Raw genomic sequence first — 27,803 nt, 5'->3', positions numbered from 1 at the left:
TTATTTTTTGAAAACTCACAAAATATCAATATCTCTTCGCTAAAAATGGAAAATTAATGTAATATTTGAGTTTCCCTCCTATGTGACGTGAAATTAAAATAAGATATACTTGTTTTCAACTGTCTGTATTGTATAATCTGTGTGAATTATGAAGACAAACTTTGCATATATTTCAAACGCACACACGCGCACAGAATCAATCATAAACGCATAAAGATCTTGAAATGCATCGCAAAAAAACGCATCTTGAAATGTGGATATTAAACAATTTCAACAATTCAAGTTTTAAAAGACAAAGCATTCAGTGTCATACAAAATAATAATATGATTCGTTGGGGGGGGGGAGGGGTTATATCTCATTGAGGATTTTACATTTTCCGTGTACCTAAAAGCAGGGAAAGAGTCCCTTCTTCAGCATTATGCATATAACGCATTTTAAATTTAGAGTATCTAGATCAGAGAAAATAAAGTAAAATGGTACATATCAACATTTTTCCAGAGATTATCATGTCTTTTGTTAAGGGGAATAAAATACCGTAGAGTAGACATTAAGGCCTTGTTTAGCTATATTGGTTTTCTTGTTTAGGGTATCAAAATCACCAATAGTACTCTAAAATCCTTCTTTGTATGACAACGAATTTACCAAAAAAAAAAAAAAAAAAAAGGTGTTGTATGAGAATTATGACTGTACATGCCTCAATTAATCCTCTTCATGTTCGTTGGTAAATGCAGACTGTGTGAAATTATGCAGGAATGTTCTTATCACAAAATGAATGACTAACTCTTAATGGCCAAAAATCTATGAAAAGAACATTTTTTAAAAACTGGGAAAAAATCTCTTTGGAAGCCTGAACAGTTATAGATTTCGCATATTCGGACAGACCATACATGCTGAAATACAATCTGCCGAATAAGACCAAAATAGTCTACGTATTATACCAAGTTGGTGTGTTTATACACATACATTTTACCCCATATGCACGTTTTCAGACTACATTTGGATCATGAAGATCATTTAGGAACAAGAAAAAAATGTTCTCATGTCAAAGCTGTTACGGTGACAAAAACATACACGAAAAAGTGAAAAATCTATATGCTTTCAAAAGTTTTATCAATCACAAATCTCCAAATTAATTTGAAGGAAACTTTCTTTTTTGTAAATTAATCTTGAAAACAACCCTGTGAAAAAGAAAAATAACTCTGAAATTTGTAACAGAATACAGCAAATACATTTTCTTTCCAACATGGAGACTTCTTCATAAAAGTGCATGATAAATAACGAGTTTAAAGGGTAAATTCAGTAGTGGAAAAAAGGGAGCTATTGACCCACAATTAAATTACGTTAAAAAACATTATACTATCAGCATTGATGCTTTAAATTCCGCTTTGATTGCTTTCAACGTTTATTGATTTGAATTGAGAAACCGTATAGAGGTATCAACTGTGAATTCTATACGAAAGCGTTAGATTTGAAAAATAATGTTTGCAGTTATATCATAAATGTAACATCCTTTCAAAGGATGTTAAATATGTAAGTATCGTGTCTCGGTTATGTAAGAAACTACAAGGAAGCAGAGCTGTATTGACAGCGGCAGGAATTTTTTTGAAAATTTGAGGTAATTTAATCGATATTAAAAATGCATTTGTTTTCATCCATTTTCTACTGTCTATAGCTAATCCCCCTAAATATGGCTGTGAAAGCATAGCAAAATTGCACTTTATTCAAAAGAAGTTACAAATTAATCAATGACAATTTCAAATGTTGTTTCACTAGTGATCTAACTCTGTAAGAATTACTAACAGATAAGGCACATGTCCAAACATCCAGCTATCCGTACATTTTTTTTTACCCATATGAACGTTTTCAGATCACACTTGCATCGGGAAAAAAAAATTCATAAATTTAGAGACAATACACTTATTACAATAAGCCATTTCGATAAAAAAAAACACACATAGCAAATGAAGATTTATATTTTGAATATATTTCATTAGTTATTTAACTACTGATTAATTTTGAGGAAGCTTTCCTTTTGAAGCGAAATGTCAGCATGAATAAAGTGCTAACCCACTAATGAAACTTTAAGGTGCTGGGACAGACCATGAATGTTGATTAATTTTCTTATAGGTCATAATGCACAATGCTAAAATACTCCTAAAACCAGTGATTGTGGTATTTTTCTGATAAGTTCAAAAAATATAAAAAACTGGCGAAAAATGTCATGATCAGTAGAATTGGCATGAAAATAGTGCTAACCCCAACAGTACAAAAATTAACAAAAATTACTCATTAAATGCTTAAAATTTCATTAATGTTTATCTCATCTCCATTTTCATAACTGGCAGAAGAGTACAAGTTATGTTATGAATCAGAATCACTCATTTTTGTAGATGAAAAGATGAAAAAGTTTCCTCACTGTTCAGATTTAGATATTTTTATGACACCCTTCTGTCTGCTACCATGGAGGTCGCCATCTTGAAAAGTGTGGCTTAGCATTATATTCCTGCCTATAAGATGTGATTAATTTTCGGGGCAAAAAGATGCCTGCATTAAAAACCCATTTATTGCTTAAATTTCAAGATGACATTTTTAGGGATTATAGAGCAGTGATTTAGGATGGTGTAAATGCATGTAACTCATTTTTCACCAAAGTGTGGGTTAACACTATAATGCACCGACCACTTCATATATATTCATATATGTGTGAATAACCCCCCCCCCCCCCACAAAAAAAAAAGTCATGCAATGCAATTCTACGTTAGGACTCAACAAATATGAAATGGGTAAACCTAATAAATTTTATGTTTCTAATATTTTCTAAAGGAACCATTCTTATACATAATTCCTAAGTCTGGGGCCATAAATGAGTGGGAAATTGTGTTCTCCATTTGTGTGTGTGTGTGTGTGTGTGTCTGGAACAGCTTTTTCTTGAACATGTTGAAAGTGCGATTATACTTACCTTAGAAAACCATTCCTATATATTTCTGAAAACCCTTCACACTCTTTTCACTTTCAAATCTAATAACTTTTGACAGAACGATGCCAAAAATTTGGGTTGGAGTCATGAATATAAAGTTTTAAAAACGTGGGGAAAATTACAGCTTTAATACAACAATCCTTTCATCGTGGTTGCTACGGAGTTCTTTATTCGCTTTATTGTTCCATTCACTGCATAGAGCACCGCTGGGTGAGATTAAGCAGTTGAATAGACCCCACACTTCGAAGCGTGGTTTTTTTTTTTTTTTTTTTTTTTTTTTTCTCAGTAAGCACTTTTCCTGAGCGTGCATCTTCTCCCAATTCTTTAGATAGGTCAAGAGGGTCCATTTCTGTTGAGTTTACAGTATTTAAAAGTTTTGAGTCTGGCGACTTTCAGTTGGTCTTGTGACTCAGGGTCACACATCACTTTTCACTACTTTTTTTTTTCCAGGGTTCTACGGTATTTTGCATGAGCTTTTGAGTGAGACCCCTGGCGAGAAGTTTTGCAAGAAGTTTTTCAAGAAGTTTTCGAGAAGTTTACTATGAGAAAAAACTATGAGATCTTGAGATCGCCATCTTGAACTTTTGTCAATGGCACAAAATCCTTGTTCACTGACGCCGCAATGTTCCCAATTCTGCAATCTGAAAAGGTAACCTCAACGTGTCTCACTGATAATACGTTTGTTGTTGACCCTCACTAGAGAACGCATGATTTGGTGAAATACAGTAGTCCAGTAGTCCAAGTCAGACAAGGCATATTTAATGAAAACAGGACATTACTATTAAAGGAGATGGGTAAAGATATGGAGTAGAGTTTTTCTTCAATTTGTCTCCCTCTGTACAAATGAAATTTGGACTACTTAAAATAAGAAAATCGGAATTTCGGAGCTTGGGTGATTGTTCCAAGTTCATCTATCACTGCCGGCAACAAGGGATAGCCTGGTGGTGTGTGTCGCTCCCCGGAAAACAGTAGATCACGGTTCGATTCCCGCTGGTTTGTTTTTTTTTTTTTTCTTTCGACACATTTGTTAAACATGTAGATCAGTAGTTGCGATCTTACAAATTTCATTTGTACTGAAGGAGACAAAATAATTGAAGGAAACCCCTACCCCTAAGAAGGCTTCGGTTATGTAACTTGCAGACTACTTTGATAATGAGTACGGTATAAGCTGTTTTTATGATAACCATTGTTTCACAATTTCAGTTCACACACAAACATCAGCTTGATAGGATATCAAAAGTTGAGAACGTATACAGTAAGGTAATATTCTAGTGACTTCTGAAATACAACCTTATTTTCCTAAGAATGAAGTACACAAGGCATTGCAAAACAAACTCTGGACAAACGTTGGATATTTATAATGAAAGCTTGTCACACAATACAAAAGGCATACAAACGAAGGTAAATCTAAACAGCCATTTCACAGTAAGCCAGGTTGACAAACATGTGCAAATCGCTAGTTTGTTTGTATGTATTGTTTGTTGAAATGTATGAAGATTATCTAAAGAAAGAGATATTTTGAACATATAGTATGTACTATTCGATGACAAAAGGAAACGGGTATAGGTATTTTATCCTATTCCCTAAACATACCTGTCATGAAGTTGCCTTTGTAAAGATAGCGGCCAAAACGATTATACACATCAGAATGGAATCTTGTCGTTTTGATGTAGAAAGAGGAAAAACGATGGTGCCATTTATGTTGTAAGTACGGCTTAATGGGCGATCTTCCGTTACTTCGTATAGCGCATGTCTTTTCTTTTATAATATACATTATCTGAATACAGAAACAACAACAACACCAATAACAACAACATCGCGCCTATAGTTAAGATCATGAACATATCAGTTTAATGACCACAAGTGTAAAACAGAAAACGGCAACAAAACAGAAATTTGTTGCCGTTGCAGGTGTTCGAGGTTATCTAATATAATTACCAGATTAATATCGATACCTAACAAAATATCAGTTACTATTGCACCATGGTACCCAGTAAACAAATTCCAAGTAATTGCAATTTTCACCAAGTATACTACAAGCAACTATTTTCAATGACTTGAAAGAGGACAGAGATTTTAAACAGTGGTAAATGCCATAGGCGCAAAGGGAAAACAAGGACGATAATTCCAGAAATGTACATCGTCTCTTTTCGCAGGTCCTCTTAAAATGTGATTAGCGAATGTGGAGATGCTATATAGAACTTACATTTTATAGCCATACAGAAAGTACGAATTTCCAATGAAACGAGGATTATTGTTAGAGAGATATAATTTCATCACATTTATGTTGGGTAAGTTTTTTTAATGTTTGTTCTTTTAACTATGTTTCCGTCATACAGTTCTTATTATATATTCAAGTCAAGCATCTTTTTAACAATTTAGAGTTAAAAAAAAACAATAAAAACATTCGTGTCTTGAATTTCTTGCTTGACGATTTGGGCTGTGTAGAAAGTAAAGAAAAGTCAGTAAAAGAGCATGCAGAGACTTGTTTTTGTGAATAAGGTCCAATTTCGTAAAATTGAATTATACATAACAAAAACATCATTCAGTATAACGTTGACAAATAAGACTCCAGTGACAATTAGGCACCAATGCCCTCAAAAGGTTTTACAGGTTTCCCTCTGTCCGCTCACTGAATAATGGTGCCCTAGATTTCCCTTTCTTTGCAGAAAACAGCTCTCCGATTGCCGCGCGGAACTCTGGGTAACGAATGGTGTAGATAATCGGATTTGCGCAGGAGTTTCCGAAAGAGAGGAGAACTAACGCGTTGTTTAAAGGGCTATACCAGTAAGAATCTGGGAGCAATCCTAGGTTAAATACAAAGTAGAAACACTGCGATGGTCCCCAGCAAGCAATGAAGACGAGAACCACGATGAATAGCATCTGTAAGACGCGTTTCCTGGCTGCTAGATGTCTAGCCGACGGGTTCGAACCACCCTCCTGATTGCCTTCTTTACGGAACACCAGAGACTGGCGATGCAGGGCGTGGGCCGTCATTGCCTGCATGGTAAGAGACAGCACGGCAGGTATAACGAAAACCATTAAGAACAGAATCGTTCCCATCAGCATTTTGGTGTCTTTGGAAAGGAACATCGAAGAGCAATGATTCGAGGAGCTATCAACATTTGTGGTTTTAAATTCGAAAATCGTGGCAATGAACCCCATGATCCAACTCACTGTAATAACGATGACGACCCTCTTCCGAGTTATGAAATGCTTAAAATGGAAAGGATAAGCCACAGCAATGTACCTTTCCACAGCGATGGCCGTTAAGGTGAAAATAGACGCATTGAATGATACCCAGAGAAACGTTGAGGTGTACACTACTTTGCAGTACACCTGTCCAAGAACTGACGAAGGAACAGTAAGTGGCACTGGATGTGGTATCATGAAGACGGACGCTAGAAGATCAGCCGCAGCTAGTGCACCAATCAGGGTATCTGTGGACCGACTGAGCTGTCTTCGGGTGAAAAGGACGATGATCACCAGGGAATTGCCTACAATACCCAGCATGGCGGTGAACATCTGCAGGATCAGCCACCACGACCACGTTATGGCTTGCCATGACCAGCCAGACGACAACGGGGCTTTCGGACTGATATCACACTCATACCCATCATTCGAAGGCACCACAGAGTCCTTGAAAATTGCTCTCGAAGATGCCGATATTACTTCTAAAGGCGTGGTGCACGGGTCTCTGCTCCCGGAGTACCCTCCAGGAATTTGCGTTGTAACTTCTTCTTCAAACATTGTCTTATCATATGGCGTGGTTTGAATGGTTTTCCACAGTATAATAATATTATCTGCTTCGGTATCTGTTGCAGACGTAGCGGTGAATAAAGTGGGACTGCTCTCCCCTTTTTCTAAGTATGAAAGCAGCATTACCAGTTGAACGGTTGTCAATGTGGTAAAGGCAGGAATTGTCATTGCTGTTTATGTCCTGCAAAAACAAACACACATTGAAGTAGGGATATTTCATATCGCAGGCAAACGAATTTTACTTTCTAACGGATCCACTTTCATCCGTTTATAGGGATGCAATTCACCACAACGTTCTCTTGAGAGTAGGGTGCTTCTGCGTATGGCTAGGGAGTAAATACCTCTCTCTTGTGACCTTAAAGGTAGTCTGAACCAAAGCACATACGGCACAACCGGGGCCTACTGGTTTAATTGAATAAAGCTCTTTTTAGAAGATATTCCCCTTATGAACTAATGATGACGTCCCTTTAACATTAAAGTACCTTCTAATGCAGATCTTTGAATCGGATTTGATTTGGCCTTATCTTAAGTTAGATGACTGAAGATTCCTTTTCAAACATAATTCTACTGGCACTCTTAAACTGATAATTATGTATTCTCCCACATTTTAACGTCCCATTCAAAATGGTAGGTTTCCTTTATCCCGTCACTATTATCCCATGCTTTGGTGTATAAAAGCTCTCTGATATTGGCAGTAAACATTCAGTGACGGTCACTAATTTTAAGATTGAGCTAGTAATTATCAACGTCGGAGACAATACTCACTGAAACACGACTTGTGTACATCTGCTATAATGCTATGGATAAGACCAATCTACCGTGCCGTGTAAACAACGTCTCACCCTCTAAGCGTACTTGATTTTGCGCAGATTATATTATAAAGCTGCCTGACTCTGAGGTTATAAAATGGCTTTCGGTGCCCCTGCGCATGCGTATAAAGGTAGCCAATGACGATTCATTATTGAGCAGCAGTATTCCGGTGGAATCAGTGTTTATTTATCTCTTTCAAGAGAAATAGCAGAGAGAGAGAGAAGGAAAACGAAACAGAGACAAGCCCTAGGGAAACTAGCGCAGATGTAATGATACTTTAAAGTGTTTTTTTTTTTACAACATTTCTCAATCACATAATATTTTCTTTTTAAATTTGTAAGTGTGTTCTCTCATGTAAAGTGAGTATACGTACATTTATGAAACATCTATACAAAACAAAAACCCGTAAAAGCAGCAATATTTGACAACTACAATTATTCATAGGCATGCGGATGGAACATTAGAAGAAAATTCTGTTATTAAAGTATATTTACAATCATCATCTTATCAAAGCTAGTACTATAGGAACATTGCCAACAATAAGATTATTACATTTTCGATTACATTATAGGCCTGTACCAGAGTAAGCAACCTCAACTTCATTCCGATATCTTCCATATGGTGATACCCCTTGTTCAAGCAAAAAAAAAAAAGCTCAAATAAGTGCAAAATAATTCATGTACGTTATATATATTTTAATAGTGCATTTTGACATATTGTCTATAATCAATATATTCTAAAATTCCAAGGGCACATTAATGACACGACATAAATATATCAATCTTTATGTATACGTATCATATGTATATGCTATGTATATACATATATATATATATATATATATATATATATATAATATATATATGTATATATATATATACATGTACATATATCACTTATGATTTATTTGTATTCCTAATGCTACAAATAGAATTTGTATTATTTGTATTTGTATTATTAAACTTGATATATTTCAATTTTCCTATTTTGCCTGATATATTTCAATGGTGTTTGATCCTTGCTCTAACCATTCATAACGCTATACTCAACCGAATGATAAATCATCTATCCATAATCGATTTGAAAGCCCCTTTATTCTCACTTCTGTTCCCTTGCATTATCATCTTTCTGCTTTTCAAACAGAATAGAGTTATGGTAAACAGCATTAGAGGGGGAAATGGTCGTGAGGGATGCGATGCAAAAGCAAAAGAAGGAAAAGTGATATGGTTCCTTTCAAATCCATTCAATTGTGGTGGGGTTTTTTTCATATTGAATTTATTAAAATGACGGTTGAAGTCCAATAGAGAAGATTACTTCCCATCGCAGGAGAAAATTTACGAACACATGTAATCGATTGTAAATGAAGGAGCAAGACGGAAAGGGAAATGGGAGGGGGAGTAGAATGAAACCCTTAAATCGATTGGTAAAAGTACACATGAAGAACAAATAACCCCTTTTATCAGACATATAGGAGAAAGACGAGAGAATGTAAGGCCTGCCAAACCTCAATTTGGAATGCGATAAAAATTAAATCTTGGTGAAATACACCTTTTTTCTGTATTTCATTCCAAATATTTACGTTCTTCCTTGTTCTACAAGATTACAAGATCTATGAAAGGTTATAAGCCCCTCGTCATAGACATTGGAATAATCTGTAGTGAAAGAAACATCAGTTTCATGTCAACTATGTCCACCAAATTCCAATAGACCCACCGATGGAATGCGCAGAATCCTTGGCAAGTAAATCGTAAAAGCGATGATATTTGTCTCTCAAGAACATTCATGTGTTGTTGTTTTTTTTTTGTGTGTGTGCATTTATCGATTCGTTTGGTTCATGTAAGATCAAATTTTATGGTATAATATCGTAAATAAATTTAGTTTGTTTGTTTTCTTTGAAGAATAAACTCATGGAGCAACGGGAATCCCATTTCAATTTGATCAGTGAGGCCCTAAAATTTACAAGGCGGTGATATGGTGGGCAAAAAAAAAAAGAAAGAAAAAGAAATAAAAAATGTTGTCGCGATATCCACCGTTACCACGCCATTTTGAAGTCGGTGCCAGGGCGTACAGTTAATAGTGTTAAGTGAAACGATTACCACACCCATTAAAAGTAGTCAAGATGGCATCAGCTATGCAAATCGCAAAAAAAAAAGGGATGATATTGGTTATAAATTGTTACGACATCCTTGTAATTTACAATATCAGTCCACAGCACAAACACCTTATGATCTCATAAGTTTATATCTTAAACAGTAAGTTAAGTTTTTTTTTTTTCCTTGAATCCTCAAGTTAACAACTTGATGTTCAAGAGAATAGAGAATACATTATTAAATCGTTTAAAAAAGAATCCGGGAAAGCCGTTGGTAAAAATAAATTAGTGCGGAAGTTGAAAAAGCATGTACACAGATTAGTGCAAATAAACATCTTTTAAGTGAGCTAGGTTACAAGCATTTTTATCGTGTATAGCTAGTTTGGACAGTTCATGACTAACATGTAAAAACCGATCCTAAATACCGTACACAAAGTACTTTTTCCCGAACACACAAGAGGAAATTCTTATTTTTTAAGTATATCAAGATGTTATAAATGAATATTGTGTATGTGAATAGCGTATTGAGTATCATACGAAAACTGTACACGGCATGTTTAATTCTAATCCAAACTTCAGCATAGTTTCAGTAAGTCATTTTCATAACAGGTAGCGGTCCCTATGGATGCATGTCCAAAAAAAAAAAATGCCTTTTGTCATAGAAGTAGAAAAGTAACTTGGTACAGAACGTTGTCAAGCAAAGAGCCGGGAGTTGTTCCTCGCAATTTAGGACAAGGAAAAAAAATGCAGAAGATAACACTTTTCTTTTTGTTTACCCTAATATTTCCACCAAAACATATTATCGATCACAAAGCTGTGGCCAACATATATCTTTGTACGTCCGCTGTTAAGTCAACGCTATAATGATGAGCATTTTATCATTCTAAATTTATATACTAATGTTTATTTGTGACCCTGCACCACAAAACAAACAAAAACTCGCCAGACATGGATTTTTAGTTAAGGGCAGATTCTAACTTTACAGAGCAGTATCTAAGCTTCAGAATGATGTATAACTCAATTCAAATGGACTCTCTTGACCTATCTAAATGTTCGAAAGAAAGCACACACTCTGGAAAAGTGTGAACTGAGAAAAGATGCTCTGAAGTAAAGAGTCTATTCAAGCGCTTAATCTTTTCCAAGCCACGCTAGCTGTTCCATAAAAGGGACAAAAAGAAAAACAAAAACATGGTGTTAACCACCAGAGCGATAACAAGGAAGGGATAATCAGATTACGCTTGAATTATGCATGTTTTGTTAACACACTTTGTGTATGATTAATAACAATTTTCAAAGCCGTAGCTTTATCCTTTCAAAAGTTATGAGTTTAAAGTGAAGAGTGTGTACAGGATTTTTAAGAAATGAAAAGTGGACTCTATATATTAGAAGCATCTAATCACACTGTTCTACAATAAAGTGTTTGAGAACAACTGCTAAAAACACAGTTTCCTGTTTGTTTTATGAACCCAATCTTTAGCATAATGTAGAAGAAGACTTGCTCTTTCAGAAAATATAAAAAATTCAAGATTGGCTAGGTTGACCGATTTCACCTATTTTCAGTCCTCACACAAATTCACTGCGTGCGACTTTTTGTTCGTTTTGTGATGCACGGTCACATTTGAAAAATATTTCATTTAATTTTACATAAAGTGAATAAATTTACCCAATGCCATAAATATCATATAACATTAAGTTCGCACATAGACTAGGCATCAACGCTCTCTACAGATTTTACAGGTTTCCCCTCTGTCCGCTCACTGAATAACGGTGCTCTAGATTTCCCTTTCTTTGCAGAAAACAGCTCTCCGATTGCCGTGCGGAACTCTGGGTAACGAACGGTGTAGATGATCGGATTGGCACAGGAGTTTCCAAACGAAAGGACGACTAGTGCGTTGTTTAATGGACTATACCAGTACGAGTCTGGAAGTAATCCGAGGTTAAAGACGAAATAGACACACTGCGATGGTGCCCAGCATACAATAAAAACGAGAACTACGATGAACAGCATCTGTAAGACGCGTTTCCTGGCTGCCAGATGTCTAGCCGATGGATTCGATCCACCCTCCTGATTGCCCTCTTTACGGAACACCAGGGACTGGCGATGCAGGGCGTGGGCCGTCATTGCTTGCATGGTAAGTGACAGCAAGGCGGGTATAACGAAGAGCATTAGGAACAGAATCGTTCCGATGAGCATTTGGACATCTTTAGAAGAAAACACGGAAGCGCAGTTGTTCGAAGATTTAACAACTTTTGCGACATTGAATAAAAAAGATTCGACCATGAACCCTAAGATCCAATTCGCTACAATTACAGTGATGACCCTCTTTCGAGTTAATAAATGCTTAAAATGGAAAGGATAAGCAACAGCGATGTACCTTTCCACAGCTATAGCCGTTAGAGTGAAAATTGACGCATCGAATGACACCCACAGAAACATGGAGGTGTACACTACTTTGCAGTACAGCTGTCCGAGAACGGACGAAGGGACCGTGACCGGCAGCGGGAGTGGTATCATGAACACAGACGCGAGGAGATCCGCTGCAGCCAGTGCACCAATCAAAGTATCTGTGGAGCGACTGAGTTCTCTTCTGGTGAAAAGGACGATGATCACCAGGGAATTGCCTGCAATACCCAGCATGGCGGTGAACATCTGAAGGATCGACCACCAGGACCACGTTATGGCTTTCCATGACCAGCCAGACAACAATGGGACTTTCGTACTGATATCAGACTCATATCCATCACTTGAAAGCGCCAGAGAGTCCTGGAAAATTGCACTCGAAGATGACGATATTTCTTCTAAAGGCGTGGTCAACCGGTCTCTGCTCCCGAAGTATGCTCCAGGAATTTGCGTTTTAACTTCTTCTTCGAACATCGTCTCAGCATGTGGCGTGGTTTGAATGGTTCTCCACAATAAATTATCTGCTTCGGTATCTGTTGCAGACGAAGCAGTGAATAAAGTGGGACTGCTCTCCCCTCTTTCTAAGTATGAAAGCAGCATTACCAGTTGAACGCTTGTTAATGTGGTAAAGGCAGGCATTGCCATTGTTGTTTATGTCCTGCAAAAACAAACACACATTGATGTAGGGATATTTTATATCGCAGGCAAACGAATTGCACTACTTTTTAACGGATCCACTTTAATAGGGATACAATTCACCACAATGTTCGTTTGAAAGTAGGAAGCTCCTACGTATGGCTAGGGAGTAAATGAAGGGTTTGTTTGCAAAAACCGATAAGTCCATTTTTGAAGATTTTGAAGTACGATCTCTGTCATAAAATACAAAATAATACCTTTTAAATGATATAGGCCTATTGGTCACTACATATAAAGGTATATCTAAGTTATGGTCAAAAGAAGCAACAATTTTCTTATTATTCTCTTTGTTTTTCTTGACCTTTAATCGCAAATAATTCCATTTGGCAAATATGGATTTATCGGTTTTTGCAAACAAACTCTTCAAATACCTCTCTTAAATGATGACCTTAGAAATATCATAAACCAAAGCACGTACGACACGACCGGGGCCTATAACGCATTGGTCCAACTGGCTTAACTCAATAAAGCTCTTGTTAGAAGATATTCCCCTAATGAACTGATAATAACATAATTTTAGTGAACATTAAAGTATCTTCTACTTCCGTGACTGTAGATCTCTGAGTAAATACCTCTCTTGAATGATGACCTTAAAAATATCATAAACCAAAGCACGTAGGACACGACCGGGGCCTATAACGTGGCATATTAAGTGGCGGTCAGTAATCATAAGGCATTTTGCAAGCGTTTTAAGTTTGAGCTAGTAATTATGAACGTCAGAGACAATACTCACTGGAACACGACTTGTGTACATTTGCTATAATGCTGGATAAGACGAATCTACCGTGCCGTGTAAACAACATTCACTCTCTATTTGCGCAGATTATGTTATAAAGCTGCCTGACTCTGAGGTTATGAAATGGCTTTCGGTGCCCCTGCGCATGCGTACTAAAGGTAGCCAATGACGATTCATCCTTGAGCAGCAGTATTCCGGTGGAATTAGTGTTTTTTCTCTCTTTTAAGAGAGATAGGAGAGAGAGGGAGAGAGAGAGAGAGAAAGAAAAAGAAACGGAGACAAGCCTTAGGGAGACTAGGTCAGATGTAATGATAATTCAAAGTGGTTTTATAACATTTGTCAAACATGTTTATTTTTATTTCTAAGTGTGTTCTCTTAATATGTAAAGTCGGTATACATTTATGAAACATCTATAAAATTTCTAAAAGCAGCCATATGTGGCAATGGCAATTATTCTTAGCCGTGGAACATTAGAGAAAGGCACATGTACAATCATCATCTTATCAAAGCTAGGGAACATAACAACAATAAGAATACATTACATTTTCTGTTACATTATACTCTAGAGTAAGCAACCTCAACTTCATGCCGATATATTCCATATTGCAATATCCCTTGTTCAAGCACAAAAGCTAAAAAAGTGCAAAATAAATCATGTACTTTATATTTTATTACTACATTTTGAAATTTTGTGTATATATTCTAAAATTCCAAGAGCACGTTAATGACACATGAATATTTTAATTTTTATGCATACGCAAGATTTTATTTATAATATCACTTATTATAATTTATTTGTGTTTCAAATGCAACACATGAAATTTGTATTATTTGTATTTCTATTATAAAACTTGATATATTTTATTTTTCCTATTTTGCCTGATATATTTCAATGGTGTTTGATCCTTGCTCTAACCATTCATAAAGTTATACTCAACCGAATAATAGATCAGCTATCCATAATCGATTTGAGTGCCCTTTTATTCTCACTTCTGTTCCCGTGCATTATCATCTTTCTGCTTTCAAACAGAACAGAGTTGTGGTACACAGCATTAGAGGGGGAAATGGTCGTGAGTGATGCGATGCAAAAGCAAAAGAAGGAAAAGTGATATGGTTCCTTTCAAACTCATTCAATTGTGGTGGTTTTTTTTTTCATATGGAATTTATTAAAATGACAGTTGAAGTCCAATAGAGAAAATTACTTCCCATCGCAGGAGAAAATTTACGAACACATGACATCGATTGGAAATGAAGGAGCAAGCTGAAAAGGGATGGGGAGGGGGGGGGGGTAGAATGAATCCCTTGAATCGATTGGTAAAATTACATATGAAGAACAAATTATTGTAAGGCCGTCCAAACTTCGCTTTGGAATGCAGTGAAAGAAACATCAGTTTCATGTCGACCATGTCCACCACATTACAACAAACCCACCGATGGAATGCGCAGAATCCTGTGCAAGTATGATATTTGTCTCTCAAGAACGTTCATGTTTTTATGTGTGTGTGTGTGCATTTATGTAAGATCAAATTTTAAGGTAAAATATCGTGAACACATTTTTAGTTTGTTTGTTTGTTTTCTTTGCAGAATAAACTCATGGAGCAACGGGAATCCCATTTCAATTTGCAAGGCGGAGAAAAAAAAAAACGATTGTCGCGATATCCACCGCTGCCACGCCATTCTGAAGTCGGTGCCAGGGCGTACAGTTAATAGTGTTCAGTGAAACGATTACACACCCATTAAAAGTACTCAAGATGGCATCAGCTATGCAACTCGCAAAAAAAGGATGACAGGGTTACAAATTGTTACGACATCCTTGCAATTTACAGTATCAGTCCACAGCACAAACACCTTAGGATATCATAAGTTCATATCTTGAACAGTAAGTTATTATTTTTTCTTGAACCCTCAAGTTAACAACTTGATGTTGGAGAGAATAGAGTAGACATTATTATATCGTTTAAAAAAGAAGAATCTGGGCAAGCTGTGGATAAAATTAACTTGTGCGAAAGTTGAGAAAGCATGTCCACAGATTAGTGCAAATAAACATCTTTTAAGTGAGCCAGGTTACAAGCATGTTTATCGTGTTTATAATAGCTAGTTTACTGAACGACAGTTCATGACTTACATGTGTAAACTAATCCTAAATACTACGCACAAAACATTTTTCCGAAGACCCAAGAGGAAATTCTTGTTTTTTAGGTATATGAAGATCCTATAATTATATTGTATTATTATGTGAATAGCATATTCCATATCAAACGAAAACTGTACACGACATATTGAATTCTAATCCAAACTTCAGCATGTTTCAGCAAATCATTTTCGTAAAAGTTAGCGGTCCCTACGGATGCATATCAAAAAATGATGCCTTTTGTCATAGAAAGAGAAAAAATAACTTTGTGCAGAACGTGTCAAGCAAAGCAGTGCAAAGAGCCGGGAGTTGTTCCTCGCAATTTAGGACTAGGAACAAAAAAATCAATGTACACAATAATTTTTTTTTTTTAGCCTAATATTTCCACCAAAACATATCATCGATAAAAAAGCTGTGGCCAAAACATATATTTGATGTCCGTCTGCTGGCAAGTCAACGCTAAAATGACGAGCATTATATCATTTTATATACTAATGTTTATTTGAAAAAGATTTCATTTAATTTTACATAAAATGAACAAATTTACCAATGTCATAAATATTACATTACATCAAGTTCGAACATAGACTCTCTACAGATTTTACAGGTTTCCCCTCTGTCCGCTCACTGAATAACGGTGCCCTAGATTTCCCTATCTTTGCGGAAAACAGCTCTCCGATTGCCGTGCGGAACTCTGGGTAACGAACGGTGTAGATGATCGGGTTTGCGCAGGAGTTTCCAAAGGAAAGGACGACTAATGCGTTGTTTAATGGACTATACCAGTACGAGTCTGGGAGTAATCCGAGGTTAAAGACGAAATAGACACATTGCGATGGCGCCCAGCACACGATGAAGACGAGAACCACAATGAACAGCATCTGTAGGACGCGTTTCCTGGCTGCTAGATGTCTAGCCGATGGGTTCGATAGCCCCTCCTGATTGCCCTCTTTACGGAACACCCAAGACTGGCGGTAAAGGGCGTGGGCCGTCATTGCCTGCATGGTAAGAGACAGCAAGGCGGGTATAACGAAGAGCATTAAGAACAAAATCGTTCCAATGAGCATTTGGACATCTTTAGAAGGAAACACGGAAGCGCAGTTGTTCGAAGATTTATCAACTTTTGCGACATTGAATAAAAAAGATGTGACCATGAACCCCAAGATCCAATTCGCAACAATAACAATGATGACCCTCTTGCGAGTCACTAAATGCTTAAAATGGAAAGGATAAGCCACAGCGATGTACCTTTCCACAGCTATGGCCGTTAGAGTGAAAATTGACGCATCGAATGACACCCACAGAAACATGGAGGTATACACTACTTTGCAGTACAGCTGTCCGAGAACGGACGAAGGGACCGTGACTGGCAGCGGGAGTGGTATCATGAACACAGACGCGAGGAGATCCGCCGCAGCCAGAGCACCAATCAAAGTATCTGTGGAGCGACTGAGCTCTCTTCTGGTGAAAAGGACGATGATCACCAGGGAATTGCCCACAATACCCAGCGTGGCGGTGAACATCTGAAGGATCAACCACCACGACCAAATTGTGGCTTTCCAGGACCATCCAAGCGACGTCTTGACACTAGGACTGATATAAGACCCAAATGCGTCACTGGAAGGATCCACAGAGTCCTGAAATACCACTCGTGAAGATGAGGAGATTACCTCTGTGGGCGAGGTCCAGCCGTCTCTGCTCCCGAAGTCTCCTGCAGTCACCTGCGTTGCAACTTCTTCTTCAAACTTTGTAACATCGTAATATGCGTCGCTATGGATGGTTTTCCACAATATGCTCTCTGTTTTTCTATCGGTCGCAGATGTGGAGGAGAATATAGAATTGCTACATCCTTTTTCCAAATATGAAAGCAGAATTAGGCCTACCAATCGAATGCTGGTCAATCTAGTAAAGACAGACAAGGTCATCGTCTGTTTATGCCCTGGAAAACAAAGAAACATGGAAGTGGAAATGCATTATACTTACAAAATTACAAGCTTGGGAAATTTATTTAGTGATGGAGTTTACTATACGAGTCGGAACCTCACGCTCCAAAGAAGGGAGTATGTGCTTCTCGGAAATAATAACGTTACAATAGAGAGTCCAACCAAGAAAGTACTGGAGCCCAGAAAGCCAATGGTACAACACCCCATAAAATTGAATTGAATTGAAATGCTCCTTCTTTAAGATATTACCCAAAAGAACTAATCATGCTGATGAAATAACTTCAACGCATAAATTCGTGCGTGAAGTTTCGGCTATGCATGCACGAGGAGGGTATGCTATTTCACCATATCAAAAGTTAGATGACCTTCTGGGTTTTTTTTTTTCTGTAATATTACTGGTAGCAGCTTCACAGGAATCATATTTCTGTAAATGAAATGAAATGACCGCATACATAATTATAGTACTCATTGAGCTATCGCGATCGTAGAATAAAGCTGATTCCTAACAAGTCGTAGATATTTTCTGTTCTAGCTGTTCTAAGTTTAGATTGAAGTCTGGTCTGACAACATCCTATGTTGATGTATTACAGATATGTGCACACATGCATTCGGAAAGACAAAAATATGATACTTACTTTTACACAACTTGTGTTGAACTGCTTTTTTATCGTCCCGCGTAAGCAGCCTTTTGGTTCTTCACCCTATTTAATTTTTCAGAAATATATGCAAAAGTGAAGCTAAAGCTGTCAACCAGTGAGGTTATAAACTGGTATTCCATAAACCTGCGCATGTGTAATGAATCTAACCAATGACGGCTCATCAGTGAGCGGAGTCATTCCGTTGAAATTAGTGCCCTCTCTCTCTTTTCTCTCGCTCTTTTTTTTTTTTTTTTTTGAGAGAGAGAGAGAGAAGAGATGCAAGCTGAGATGCAATACGTGTATGGCAATTTTACGTAACATGGCAAAAGGGGCATTTTATTTTATGAACGGATTCTTGCATCACGTTGTTTAATCCGATTTGTTTGCTTGTTTGCTTGTTTGTTTGTTTGTTTGTTTGTTTGATTGATTGATTTTCTATTTGAGAAGATGTCTAGATAGCCCATATTCATCTGCAATTGCTTTTCTGCCATGAGCTCCAGTTGTAGGTGATTGGGTCGGACCACTTTACTTGGTTATCTATACCCTGTTTTTATTTTTATTTTTTTTTTGCGATGAATGAATGAAGCTGGATCCTTTTATGTGCGTGGGTGTGACGCGGCTCTCACACACGGATTTCCTTTTTATACCCTATTATACAGCTATCCGATGGACATTGTCTTGTAACAAAAAGTATACCATATTTGTTTCCGTTTTTTGATATACGTGATACACAAGTTTGTATGTATTCAAACAATAAATGGTACCCACAATAACCTGCAGTTTTATAAGAAGTTGAGAACAGTTTATTATGTGGATTTGAACTACTGCAGTACGGGAACTCAAAGCGATAATACTTGCTCTACTATTTTTTGCAAAGGACAAGGGATGGAAAAGAAAAGCCACGGACAAAGTCATTGTCAACCTGTCTCCATTAAAATACATTATTGTTGTCGTACATGGTGATACCCTTTGGTCAAGCTAAAATTTGTGTGTATTAAAAGTCTCATAATTTTAATACTTGTTAAAAGGTTAGAATAATACATTCTTTATTTCATTTCATTTCATTTATTCAGTCATTCAGTCATATTTCATGATAGTATTTGCTGTTTTGTAACACGTTGATGTGTCATAAAGTCTTGATATGAAAGTATTTTCAAAGCATATAGGGTAAATCATCCCCCCCCCCCGCACTAAAAAAAAAAAAAAAAAAAAAAAAAAAGAAGGAGAGATAACTATACGTTGATACCCGGACAAATGACAGAGTTCAAAGTTTCAATACTCCATTACAAAATCTCTGTGTTGTCTATTCATGCGTCCTTTTTTTCCTTCTTCCTCTTCTTCTTCTTCTTCTTCTTCTTCTTCTCCTTCTTCTTCTTCATCTTGTGCAGCGCAGATGCATCGTGCACAACAAAAGAGGGGTTGAATGGTCTCAGGAATAGTACGCTAATGCAATCTAAGGGAGTTTCAGTATCAATTTTATCAGTACACACTGTTGAATCCTTCTTTATTGGGATTTCTTGAAAATATTATCGATTTCATTTAACGGCGGTAGAAGGGAGAGGGGAGACCATGTCCTTGGCAAAATGAAAAATATGAAGACAGTTTATCGATTGTAGATAGGCAACAAAGAGAAAGGGTAAGGAGGAGGAAAGAAATGCAAAAAAAAAAAAAACACCAACGAAATGAATCCATTAAATCGATTTGTGAAAGTACACACTGAGAAAAGCTTTAGTGAGACAAGAGGGATATAAAGATAAGAGGGATATTGGGGTCAAACCTCGCTCACGACAGAGGCGAAATCTTGGTGCACAGATGTTTTTAATATCAACGTAGTTACTTTTTAGTTTCTCCTACAAGATCGTACGATCGATAGGGCATTTTATAGCCCACAGCCTTGCATACCTTGGATAGCGATGTTTGAGAGCTTTCACTAGTATATCGACATCAAGATGTTTTTTTTTTCTTTTTTTTCCATATTTTGTTTTTTTGTGTGTCTGTTTCATAGTGTAATTGTACTTATGGAACGGATACATTTATTTTGTCGTTGTTGTTAGTTTCCAACGCATTCTTAACCCTATTTTCTTCCAACGATATCAAGTCAAAAGGTTGCTGTCCTTTTGTTAGTGCAAAGAAGCACAGAATTACTTTAAACTTTCGCAATCATTTTCCCGATATTCATCATTGTTCGTTCAGGCCTGCATGTGCAAATCATCTACCATATTTCTATATGTATTTCTATATGAATATAACTATATTGATTATTATGTATCATTTCGTTTTTTGTCATTTCTTTTGAACAGAAAATAACATAACCATGTTTTCTATTTTGGAAATATCTCCTAATTAATCCTTGCTTATGTTGGAACCAAACTGAAGAACAACTACAAAGCTGTCCTGTACCCATGAAATCTTATTCAAGATCATTGCCTAATAAAAAAAAAAAAAATCCTTAGAAATAAAGTGCCAAGTGGCTCTACACTCCCGCAGTGCGAGGGGAGTGCTGCATCCCCCTACCGTTGCTTGTTGTGCACCTGAAACATGGGAAGTGTCTAAAATAGTAATTTCCGATGAAGGTGGTGGAGTGTGTTAGCTCTGACATCGTCGGTCGGAGCAATGATGCGGATGTCATCTCAGTCCCTCCTTATAAAATAGATAATGCATTTTCAAGCAGGTGCCCTACCCTTCATATTCAAGGTAACATCGAAAAGATTGACTGCATTTTTAATATCAATTTTTGAAGAGCGAAAATGACCAATCTGGGCCCCATTTCATAAAAGAAGTTAGGATGGCAACTCTTGCTGGAATGGCAACTTCCAATGGCAACTTCCAATGGCAACAGCCAATCAGGAAGCTGGATTCTTGTTGTTACTATGGCAATTGCCATTCCACAAGAGTTGTTATCATATCAACTTTCTTTTTTTTAATGAAATGGGCCCCGGGTGCATCCTTTTGGTGAAATATTTATTTTTTGTTTCTATATCAAGCAGTTTTTGTCAAGAAAGTATAAGACAAGCTGACAAAGAAATTAACGGAAATGTGTGTGTGTGTGGGGGGGGGGTTATAACCCTCCCGCACGAGGGCGATTTTGTTTTTCTTTTAAGACAAGAAATTATGGATCTCATGTACGCCCAGCCTTTTGGTAAAATACTTGATTTTTGTTTCTATCAAATATGTAAGTTTATGACATTTTTACCCCTGACTTCTTTACCTCTGACAATAGGACCGGATGAGGGAGGGATCCAGGGGGCACCCCCTCTTTATTTTCGTTAAAAAACAAAGGAAATAAAAAGGGAAAATGAAATGAAACCCGGAAGTGGCACCAGAAATATTCGTTATCCCCCCCCCCCCCTTTTACAGAATTCCTGGATCCGCCCCTGGAAGCGGGAAGCTGATCACCGTTTCATGAAAGTTGCCAGCCCCGTATTTAGGCCTATTAGTTGTCAGTTTCTGACAATCCCCATAACAGTCAGGGAGAGCTTCTCAGCCAATCAAAACTAAGAATTTTATCGAAGTTGTCAGAGACTGACAACTTGTCAGGGCTGTCGACTTTCATGAAACACTGGACACCGTTTCATGAAAGTTGTCATTACTGACAATCTTCACAAATATAGGCCTAATATAGCCCTATTGATAGTGGTTTACAAGATCGCTGGTCACAGACTGTTCATGTTGTGGACTCACTGTATTGTCTGAGACCAGTGATTTTTATAAGACTGACATGAAAACAGTGCCCAAAAATTTCATTTGGCCTAGATGGTACTTGGCCGCCCGGCCATTACCCCCTCCCCTCCCCCTCTCCCTCCCCTCCCCCTCCCCCTCCCCTCCCCCCTTTTTTTGGAGGGGGGGGGGGGTAACCCTCCGTCAATTAAAGGTATCTAGATATCTCCTCCCACCCACGGAACTTTTACATCTTTTTAAACCGAAGTAACAGACCTGGTGCACACTCTAGATGAAACATTTAAGCTCACTTTTAAAATCTGTCTCAATCTAAAGTGCATTAAGGAAAAAGGACTGAACGGGGAGGGTATGGAAGGGGTTAGGGCTTTCCCCCTCTTACACGGAGAGGGGGGGGGGTTGTATTTTCAGAATTGAAATTCAACCATCTTTGGGTGAAATATTTAGACAGTTTTCTATCAACAAAATAAGAACATTTCCACATCTCGGGAGTTACGAGGAGGAGCAATATAATATGTTTGTTCCCAATACTTTTATGGGGGAACTATCCCCCCCCCCCCCCCATCGACGCCTCTGCATATGACGGAGCTTTTGGTAGGTGAAAGATCTGCTGCACAATCTTTGATAAGATAATTTATAATGAAATAGGTCACTCTCAAAAGTGTACAAAGTCTATCGAAAGGGGCCCAGTAGCGGAGCTTTTGCATGTTTATCATTGCAATTCAACGATCAGGTGCATATAGTTCTCACGGTATTTGGACAATTTTCCATAAAGAAAGTCTGGACGTCTGGACCATATATACCTTATGTCGATATTACTTTCTTTGCGAGCGAGCGAGCGAAGCGAGCGAGCGCTTGAGAAAATGATGTACATGTATTATCCTACAAGATAGAACACTGTTCAGCTCTGTTACCTGTCTGAAGGCGGGCTTACGAACGTCATGCAATATGCCAAAATTGATACAATCACATTTCTGCTTTCTCCATTTTTTCCTCAAATTTCAGGGGGGGGGGGGAATGATTGTACAGGCCATCCCCCCCCCCTCCTCCATTTCGGGGGGGGGGGGATATATCCCCCCATCCCCCCCGGGATTTACGCCCATGGCTGATATGTTTAATCATGCTTTGGCTTCTTCTCGGTTGGGTTTTTCGAATTTGCTATTGAGTAATCTTCCAAAAAAAATGTCACAAAACTTAAACGGTTGCAAAATTCTGCCTCCCGGTTATTATCTTTTACTATACTAAGTTTTATTCCATAACTTTATCACCAATCATCCGTTCTTACATCGGCTTCCTGTAGTAAAAAAAAAAAAAATAAATAAATAAATTCATTTTTATGATCTTGTTAATAGTACATCAATCGGTTTAAACCGTTTTCCCCGTATACCTATTCTATTCCCAAATACAATCCGACACGAAGTCTACGTTCACCATCAGATGTGTTGTTACTCCAAATATCCAGAGGAAAACATGGATGGGGTGATCGTGCTTTCTCCTTTATTGGACCAGAATTGTGGAATCTGCTACCTATTCAGATGAGGCAACTGTCATCTATATACCAAAAAAAAAAAAAAAATATATTTAAATCCAAACTTAAAATGTATCTGTTCCCCTAACACTGAGGATTATAACTGCAATCTATAATGTCCGGAACGATTGCATTCTTTGTCTGGTATGTGATAAGTCGAATGTGATAAGTATCTGATATGTGGTAAGAAGTTTGATGTTCGGAGGTAGTTGTAGGCTATCACGATTAGTGGGAGAGCTCTATAGGGAGTAATCACCCGGTTTATCTGGTGGGTAATTGTCTTGGGGAAATTGTCCTGATGGTATTTATGGGGGGGGGGGGTGTTGTCGGGGGAGGGGGGAAATAGTTGCCCTGTGGGGAATAGCCGTGGAGGTAAGTTGTTCGGAGCTAGCCCTGGGATTGCTCTGGAGGGTATCGCACTGGGAAATTTGAAGATTGCAGTAGTAATTCCCAAGGGTAGTATTAACTTTCGGGTAGTAGTTGTTATACCAGGGGTACTAATGAGGGTAGTAGTTATCCCGATCGTAGAGCAACCATCGTCATTTGTCGGTGTTAGACAATGTGTTGTCACGGAAACAGTATTTTTAGAAAAAAAAAAAATATATATATATATTACCAGTGTTTTGCCCACTCCATTGGTCAGGTTTCTGCATTGAGATTTTGGTAAGGATAATTAGTTCTATGTGTTGCCATGGTACCATGATAATACATTTGTTTTTCTGAAATAACATAAATCCAATCACCAGTTTTGCTGGATGAGCTAACACCATCAGGTCACGGTGGGGCATCGGTAATATTCAGTGATTGTTTAAGTTGTATCTGTATTTGAATTCACTGGAGTTGTTGGTTTTTTTTTTTTTTTGTAACAATGTATTATTTGATAGTGCTATCTGGGGGTAGTCATCCGCGGGATCAGTGGCGTACCGTGGGTCAAGACATTGGGGGGGCACCTCATGGCAGCAACATCAGAATTGCATAACGTAACAATTAAATGCGAGCGAGCGGAGCGAGCGAGCTTGAAAATTTTGACATTTTACAGTCCCCAAACTGCCGTTTGTAGCTATATATAATAATATATGTATGTATATATATATATATATATATATATATACATTTGCTTTGGAAATTAAGGGGGTTGCACCGGGCGCAATTGCTGGCAGTTGCTGGCAGTAACATCACGAGAATGGCATAACGATTAAATGCGAGCGAGCGAAGCGAGCGAGCTTGAAAATTTTGACATTTTATAGTCCCAAAACTGCCGTTTTTAGCTATATTTTTTCGCTTTGGAAATTAAGGGGAGGGGGCGCACCGGGCGCAACTGCTGGCAGTTACTGACAGCAACATCAGGAGAATTGCATAGCGATTAAATGCGAGCGAGGGAAGCGAGCGATCTTGAAAATTTTGACATTTTACAGTCCCAAAACTGCCGTTTGTAGCCATATTTTTTCGCTTTGGAAATTAAGGAGAGGGCCTGGGCGCACCGGGCACAACTGCTGGCAATTACTGACAGCAACATCAGGAGAATTGCATAACGATTAAATGCGAGCGAGCGAAGCGAGCGAGCTTGAAAATTTTGACATTTTACAGTCCCAAAACTGCCGTTTGTAGCTAAATTTTTTCGATTTGGAAATTAAGGAGAGGGGGCGCACCGGGCGCAACTGCTGGCAATTACTGACAGCAACATCAAGAGAATTGCATGACGAGTAAATGCGAGCGAGGGAAGCGAGCGATCTTGAAAATTTTGACATTTTACAGTCCCAAAACTGCCGTTTGTAGCTATATTTTTTCGCTTTGGAAATTAAGGAGAGGGCCTGGGCGCACCGGGCACAACTCGTCGTGCGCATGGCAGATTGTCGTTAGCGCGCTTCCCTGCGCCTGGCAGATTGTCGTTACAGCGTGGGAGTGCGCATGGCAGATTGTCGTTAGAGTGTGGGAGTGCGCGTAGGGTTAACAACATTCTGCCATGCGCACGGAAGTGCTATAACAACAATCTGCCATGCGCACGGAAGCGCGCTAACGACAATCTGCCATGCGCACGACGAACTGCTGGCAATTACTGACAGCAACATCAGGAGAATTGCATAACGATTAAATGCGAGCGAGCGAAGCGAGCGAGCTTGAAAATTTTGACATTTTATAGTCCCAAAACTGCCGTTTTTAGCTATATTTTTTCGCTTTGGAAATTAAGGGGAGGGGGCGCACCGGGCGCAACTGCTGGCAGTTACTGACAGCAACATCAGGAGAATTGCAAAGCGATTAAATGCGAGCGAGCGAAGCGAGCGAGCTTGAAAATTTTGACATTTTACAGTCCCAAAACTGCCGTTTGTAGCTAAATTTTTTCGATTTGGAAATTAAGGAGAGGGGGCGCACCGGGCGCAACTGCTGGCAATTACTGACAGCAACATCAGGAGAATTGCATAACGATTAAATGCGAGCGAGGGAAGCGAGCGATCTTGAAAATTTTGACATTTTACAGTCCCAAAACTGCCGTTTTTAGCTATATTTTTTCGCTTTGGAAATTAAGGAGAGGGCCTGGGCGCATCGGGCACAACTGCTGGCAATTACTGACAGCAACATCAGGAGAATTGCATAACGATTAAATGCGAGCGAGCGAGCTTGAAAATTTTGACATCTTACAGTCCCCAAACTGCCGTTTGTAGCTATATTTTTTCGCTTTGGAAATTAAGGGGAGGGGGCGCACCGGGCGCAACTGCTGGCAATTACTTACAGCAACATCAGGAGAATTGCATAACGATTAAATGCGAGCGAGCGAGCTTGAAAATTTTGACATCTTACAGTCCCCAAACTTCCGTTTGTAGCAATATTTTTTCGCTTTGGAAATTAAGGGGAGGGGACGCACCGGGCGCAACTGCTGGCAATTACTGACAGCAGCATCAGGAGAATTGCATAACGATTAAATGCGAGCGAGCGAAGCGAGCGAGCTTGAAAATTTTGACATTAACACAGTCCAAAAACTGTCGTTTGTAGCTACATTATATATTTTTTCGCTTTGGAGGGAGGGGGCGCCCGGTGCGCCCCCTGGATCCGCCACTGGTAGTCAAGGGTGTCGGTTCATGTTTATGATTGGGGGAGGTATGACCAGCGAGGGGGCGTCGAAGTGACCAAGCGGGAGAAGGATGTCCAAAATCTGCACTTTGTATAGAGCATCCCCTAATTTTTTTTGTGTTTGTGAGTGTGTGTGTTTCATATAGATGGAAAAGTTAGGAAATAGCCAAGGTCAAGTCTTATTATTGGCAATGCAAGGCATTTTAATATAGACTAGTATGAAAAGCAACACTGCAAAATCAATGATCAAGCTTTGATAGCAAATGTGTACAACCTATCAAACATCACATTGCGCAACATTGCAGCGACTCTTTTTGCCATTCCGATGTTCTGAGTACACTGCGCACATCCTGCTTGTATTCAAAATGCCAACCAGGAATCACACTGAATCACAATCTTTTGTCGTCTCCGGGCTTTTTGAACAATGTTTCACTATAATACCTCTTTAATTATATGGTTAAAAGAAATCTTAGAAAAATATCTTTTTTCTTGATCATCCTTTCATGTCGATTTCAAAAGCAGTTTACTAACCCTTGAATTACCATTTTGGTAGGTTTTTTTTTTTTCTTTTTTTCTTCTTTTTTTTTTCTTTTTTTCTTCTTTTTTTCTTCTTTTTTTTTTTTTTTTTACAAGCGGATTGGGGGGGGGGGGCACGTGCCCCCCCATGCCCCCCCGTAGTTACGCCACTGCGCGGGATAGTCATCCAGGGGGTAGTTATCCGGGGGGTATATCATCCAGGGGTAGTTATCCGAGGGGTAGTTATCCAGGGGGTAGTTATCCGGAGTGTAGTTATCCAGGGGGTAGCTATCCGGGGGGTAATTATCCAGGGGGTAGTAATCCGGGGGTTAGTTATCCAGGAGGTAGATATCCGGGGGGTAGTTATTTGGGGGGTAGTTATCCTAGGGGTAGTTATCCAGGGGTAGTCATCCTGGGGGTAGTTATCCGTGGGGTAGTTGTCCTAAGGGTGAATCGCCCAGAGGGGTGATTACCCTAGGGGGGTAGTTGTCCGGGTGGTAGTTGTCCTAGGGGGTAATTACCCTAGGGGGTAATTGTCCTAGGGGGGGTGGGGGTAGTTGTCCGGCGGGTAGTTGCCCTAGGGGGTAATTGTCCTGGGGGGTTATTACCCCAGTGGTAGTTATCCGGAGGGTGCTTTTCCAGGGGGTAGTGTTCCTAGACCCCGATGTACCAAACACCGAAATACTACCAAAAGACGGCTTGTTTGTATGTTCATTTCCCAGACATGTTCCCCACATGTCATGCACCAACAGAACACCCGTCAGCACCGACATAACTTCTGTCATACACCGACAAAACATTCTTGGATCAGCACCAAATGACTACAGCTGTTCACGCCAT

General features: G+C 38.6%; 3 protein-coding genes across 3 annotated transcripts; all 3 read right to left on the bottom strand.

Annotated features, from left to right (window-relative positions):
- Positions 1-5,585: 5,585 nt before the first annotated feature.
- LOC140234471 (uncharacterized) lies at positions 5,586-6,728 on the bottom strand. The gene is made up of 2 exons (XM_072314514.1): positions 6,306-6,728; positions 5,586-5,978 (listed from the first exon to the last, which is right to left on the bottom strand). Exons 1-2 carry the CDS (start codon positions 6,726-6,728, stop codon positions 5,586-5,588), a joined length of 816 nt encoding a protein of 271 aa, XP_072170615.1.
- A 4,613-nt stretch (positions 6,729-11,341) lies between these two features.
- LOC140234470 (allatostatin-A receptor-like) lies at positions 11,342-12,511 on the bottom strand. Its single transcript, XM_072314513.1, has one exon. The coding sequence runs from the start codon at positions 12,509-12,511 to the stop codon at positions 11,342-11,344; it is 1,170 nt and encodes a 389-aa protein (XP_072170614.1).
- A 3,655-nt stretch (positions 12,512-16,166) lies between these two features.
- LOC140234468 (allatostatin-A receptor-like) lies at positions 16,167-27,803 on the bottom strand. Its single transcript, XM_072314512.1, has 2 exons — positions 27,799-27,803; positions 16,167-17,403 (listed from the first exon to the last, which is right to left on the bottom strand). Exons 1-2 carry the CDS (start codon positions 27,801-27,803, stop codon positions 16,167-16,169), a joined length of 1,242 nt encoding a protein of 413 aa, XP_072170613.1.

The sequence above is a fragment of the Diadema setosum genome, chromosome 10, assembly GCF_964275005.1.
Source record: "Diadema setosum chromosome 10, eeDiaSeto1, whole genome shotgun sequence".
NCBI classification, from domain to species: Eukaryota; Metazoa; Echinodermata; class Echinoidea; order Diadematoida; family Diadematidae; genus Diadema; species Diadema setosum.
The sequence above is the reverse complement of the archived record's forward strand: the minus strand, read 5'-3'. Positions and strand labels throughout refer to the sequence as shown.

Bases quoted from the DNA above. Each gene is read 5' to 3' on its own strand.
- LOC140234471 (XM_072314514.1), bottom strand. From the start codon at position 6,728: ATGTTTGAAGAAGAAGTTACAACGCAAATTCCTGGAGGGTACTCCGGG. The intron at 5,979-6,305 runs GTAGTGTACACC...CTTACCATGCAG, and splicing joins TTGGACAGGTGTACTGCAAA to GCAATGACGGCCCACGCCCT.
- LOC140234470 (XM_072314513.1), bottom strand. From the start codon at position 12,511: ATGTTCGAAGAAGAAGTTAAAACGCAAATTCCTGGAGCATACTTCGGG.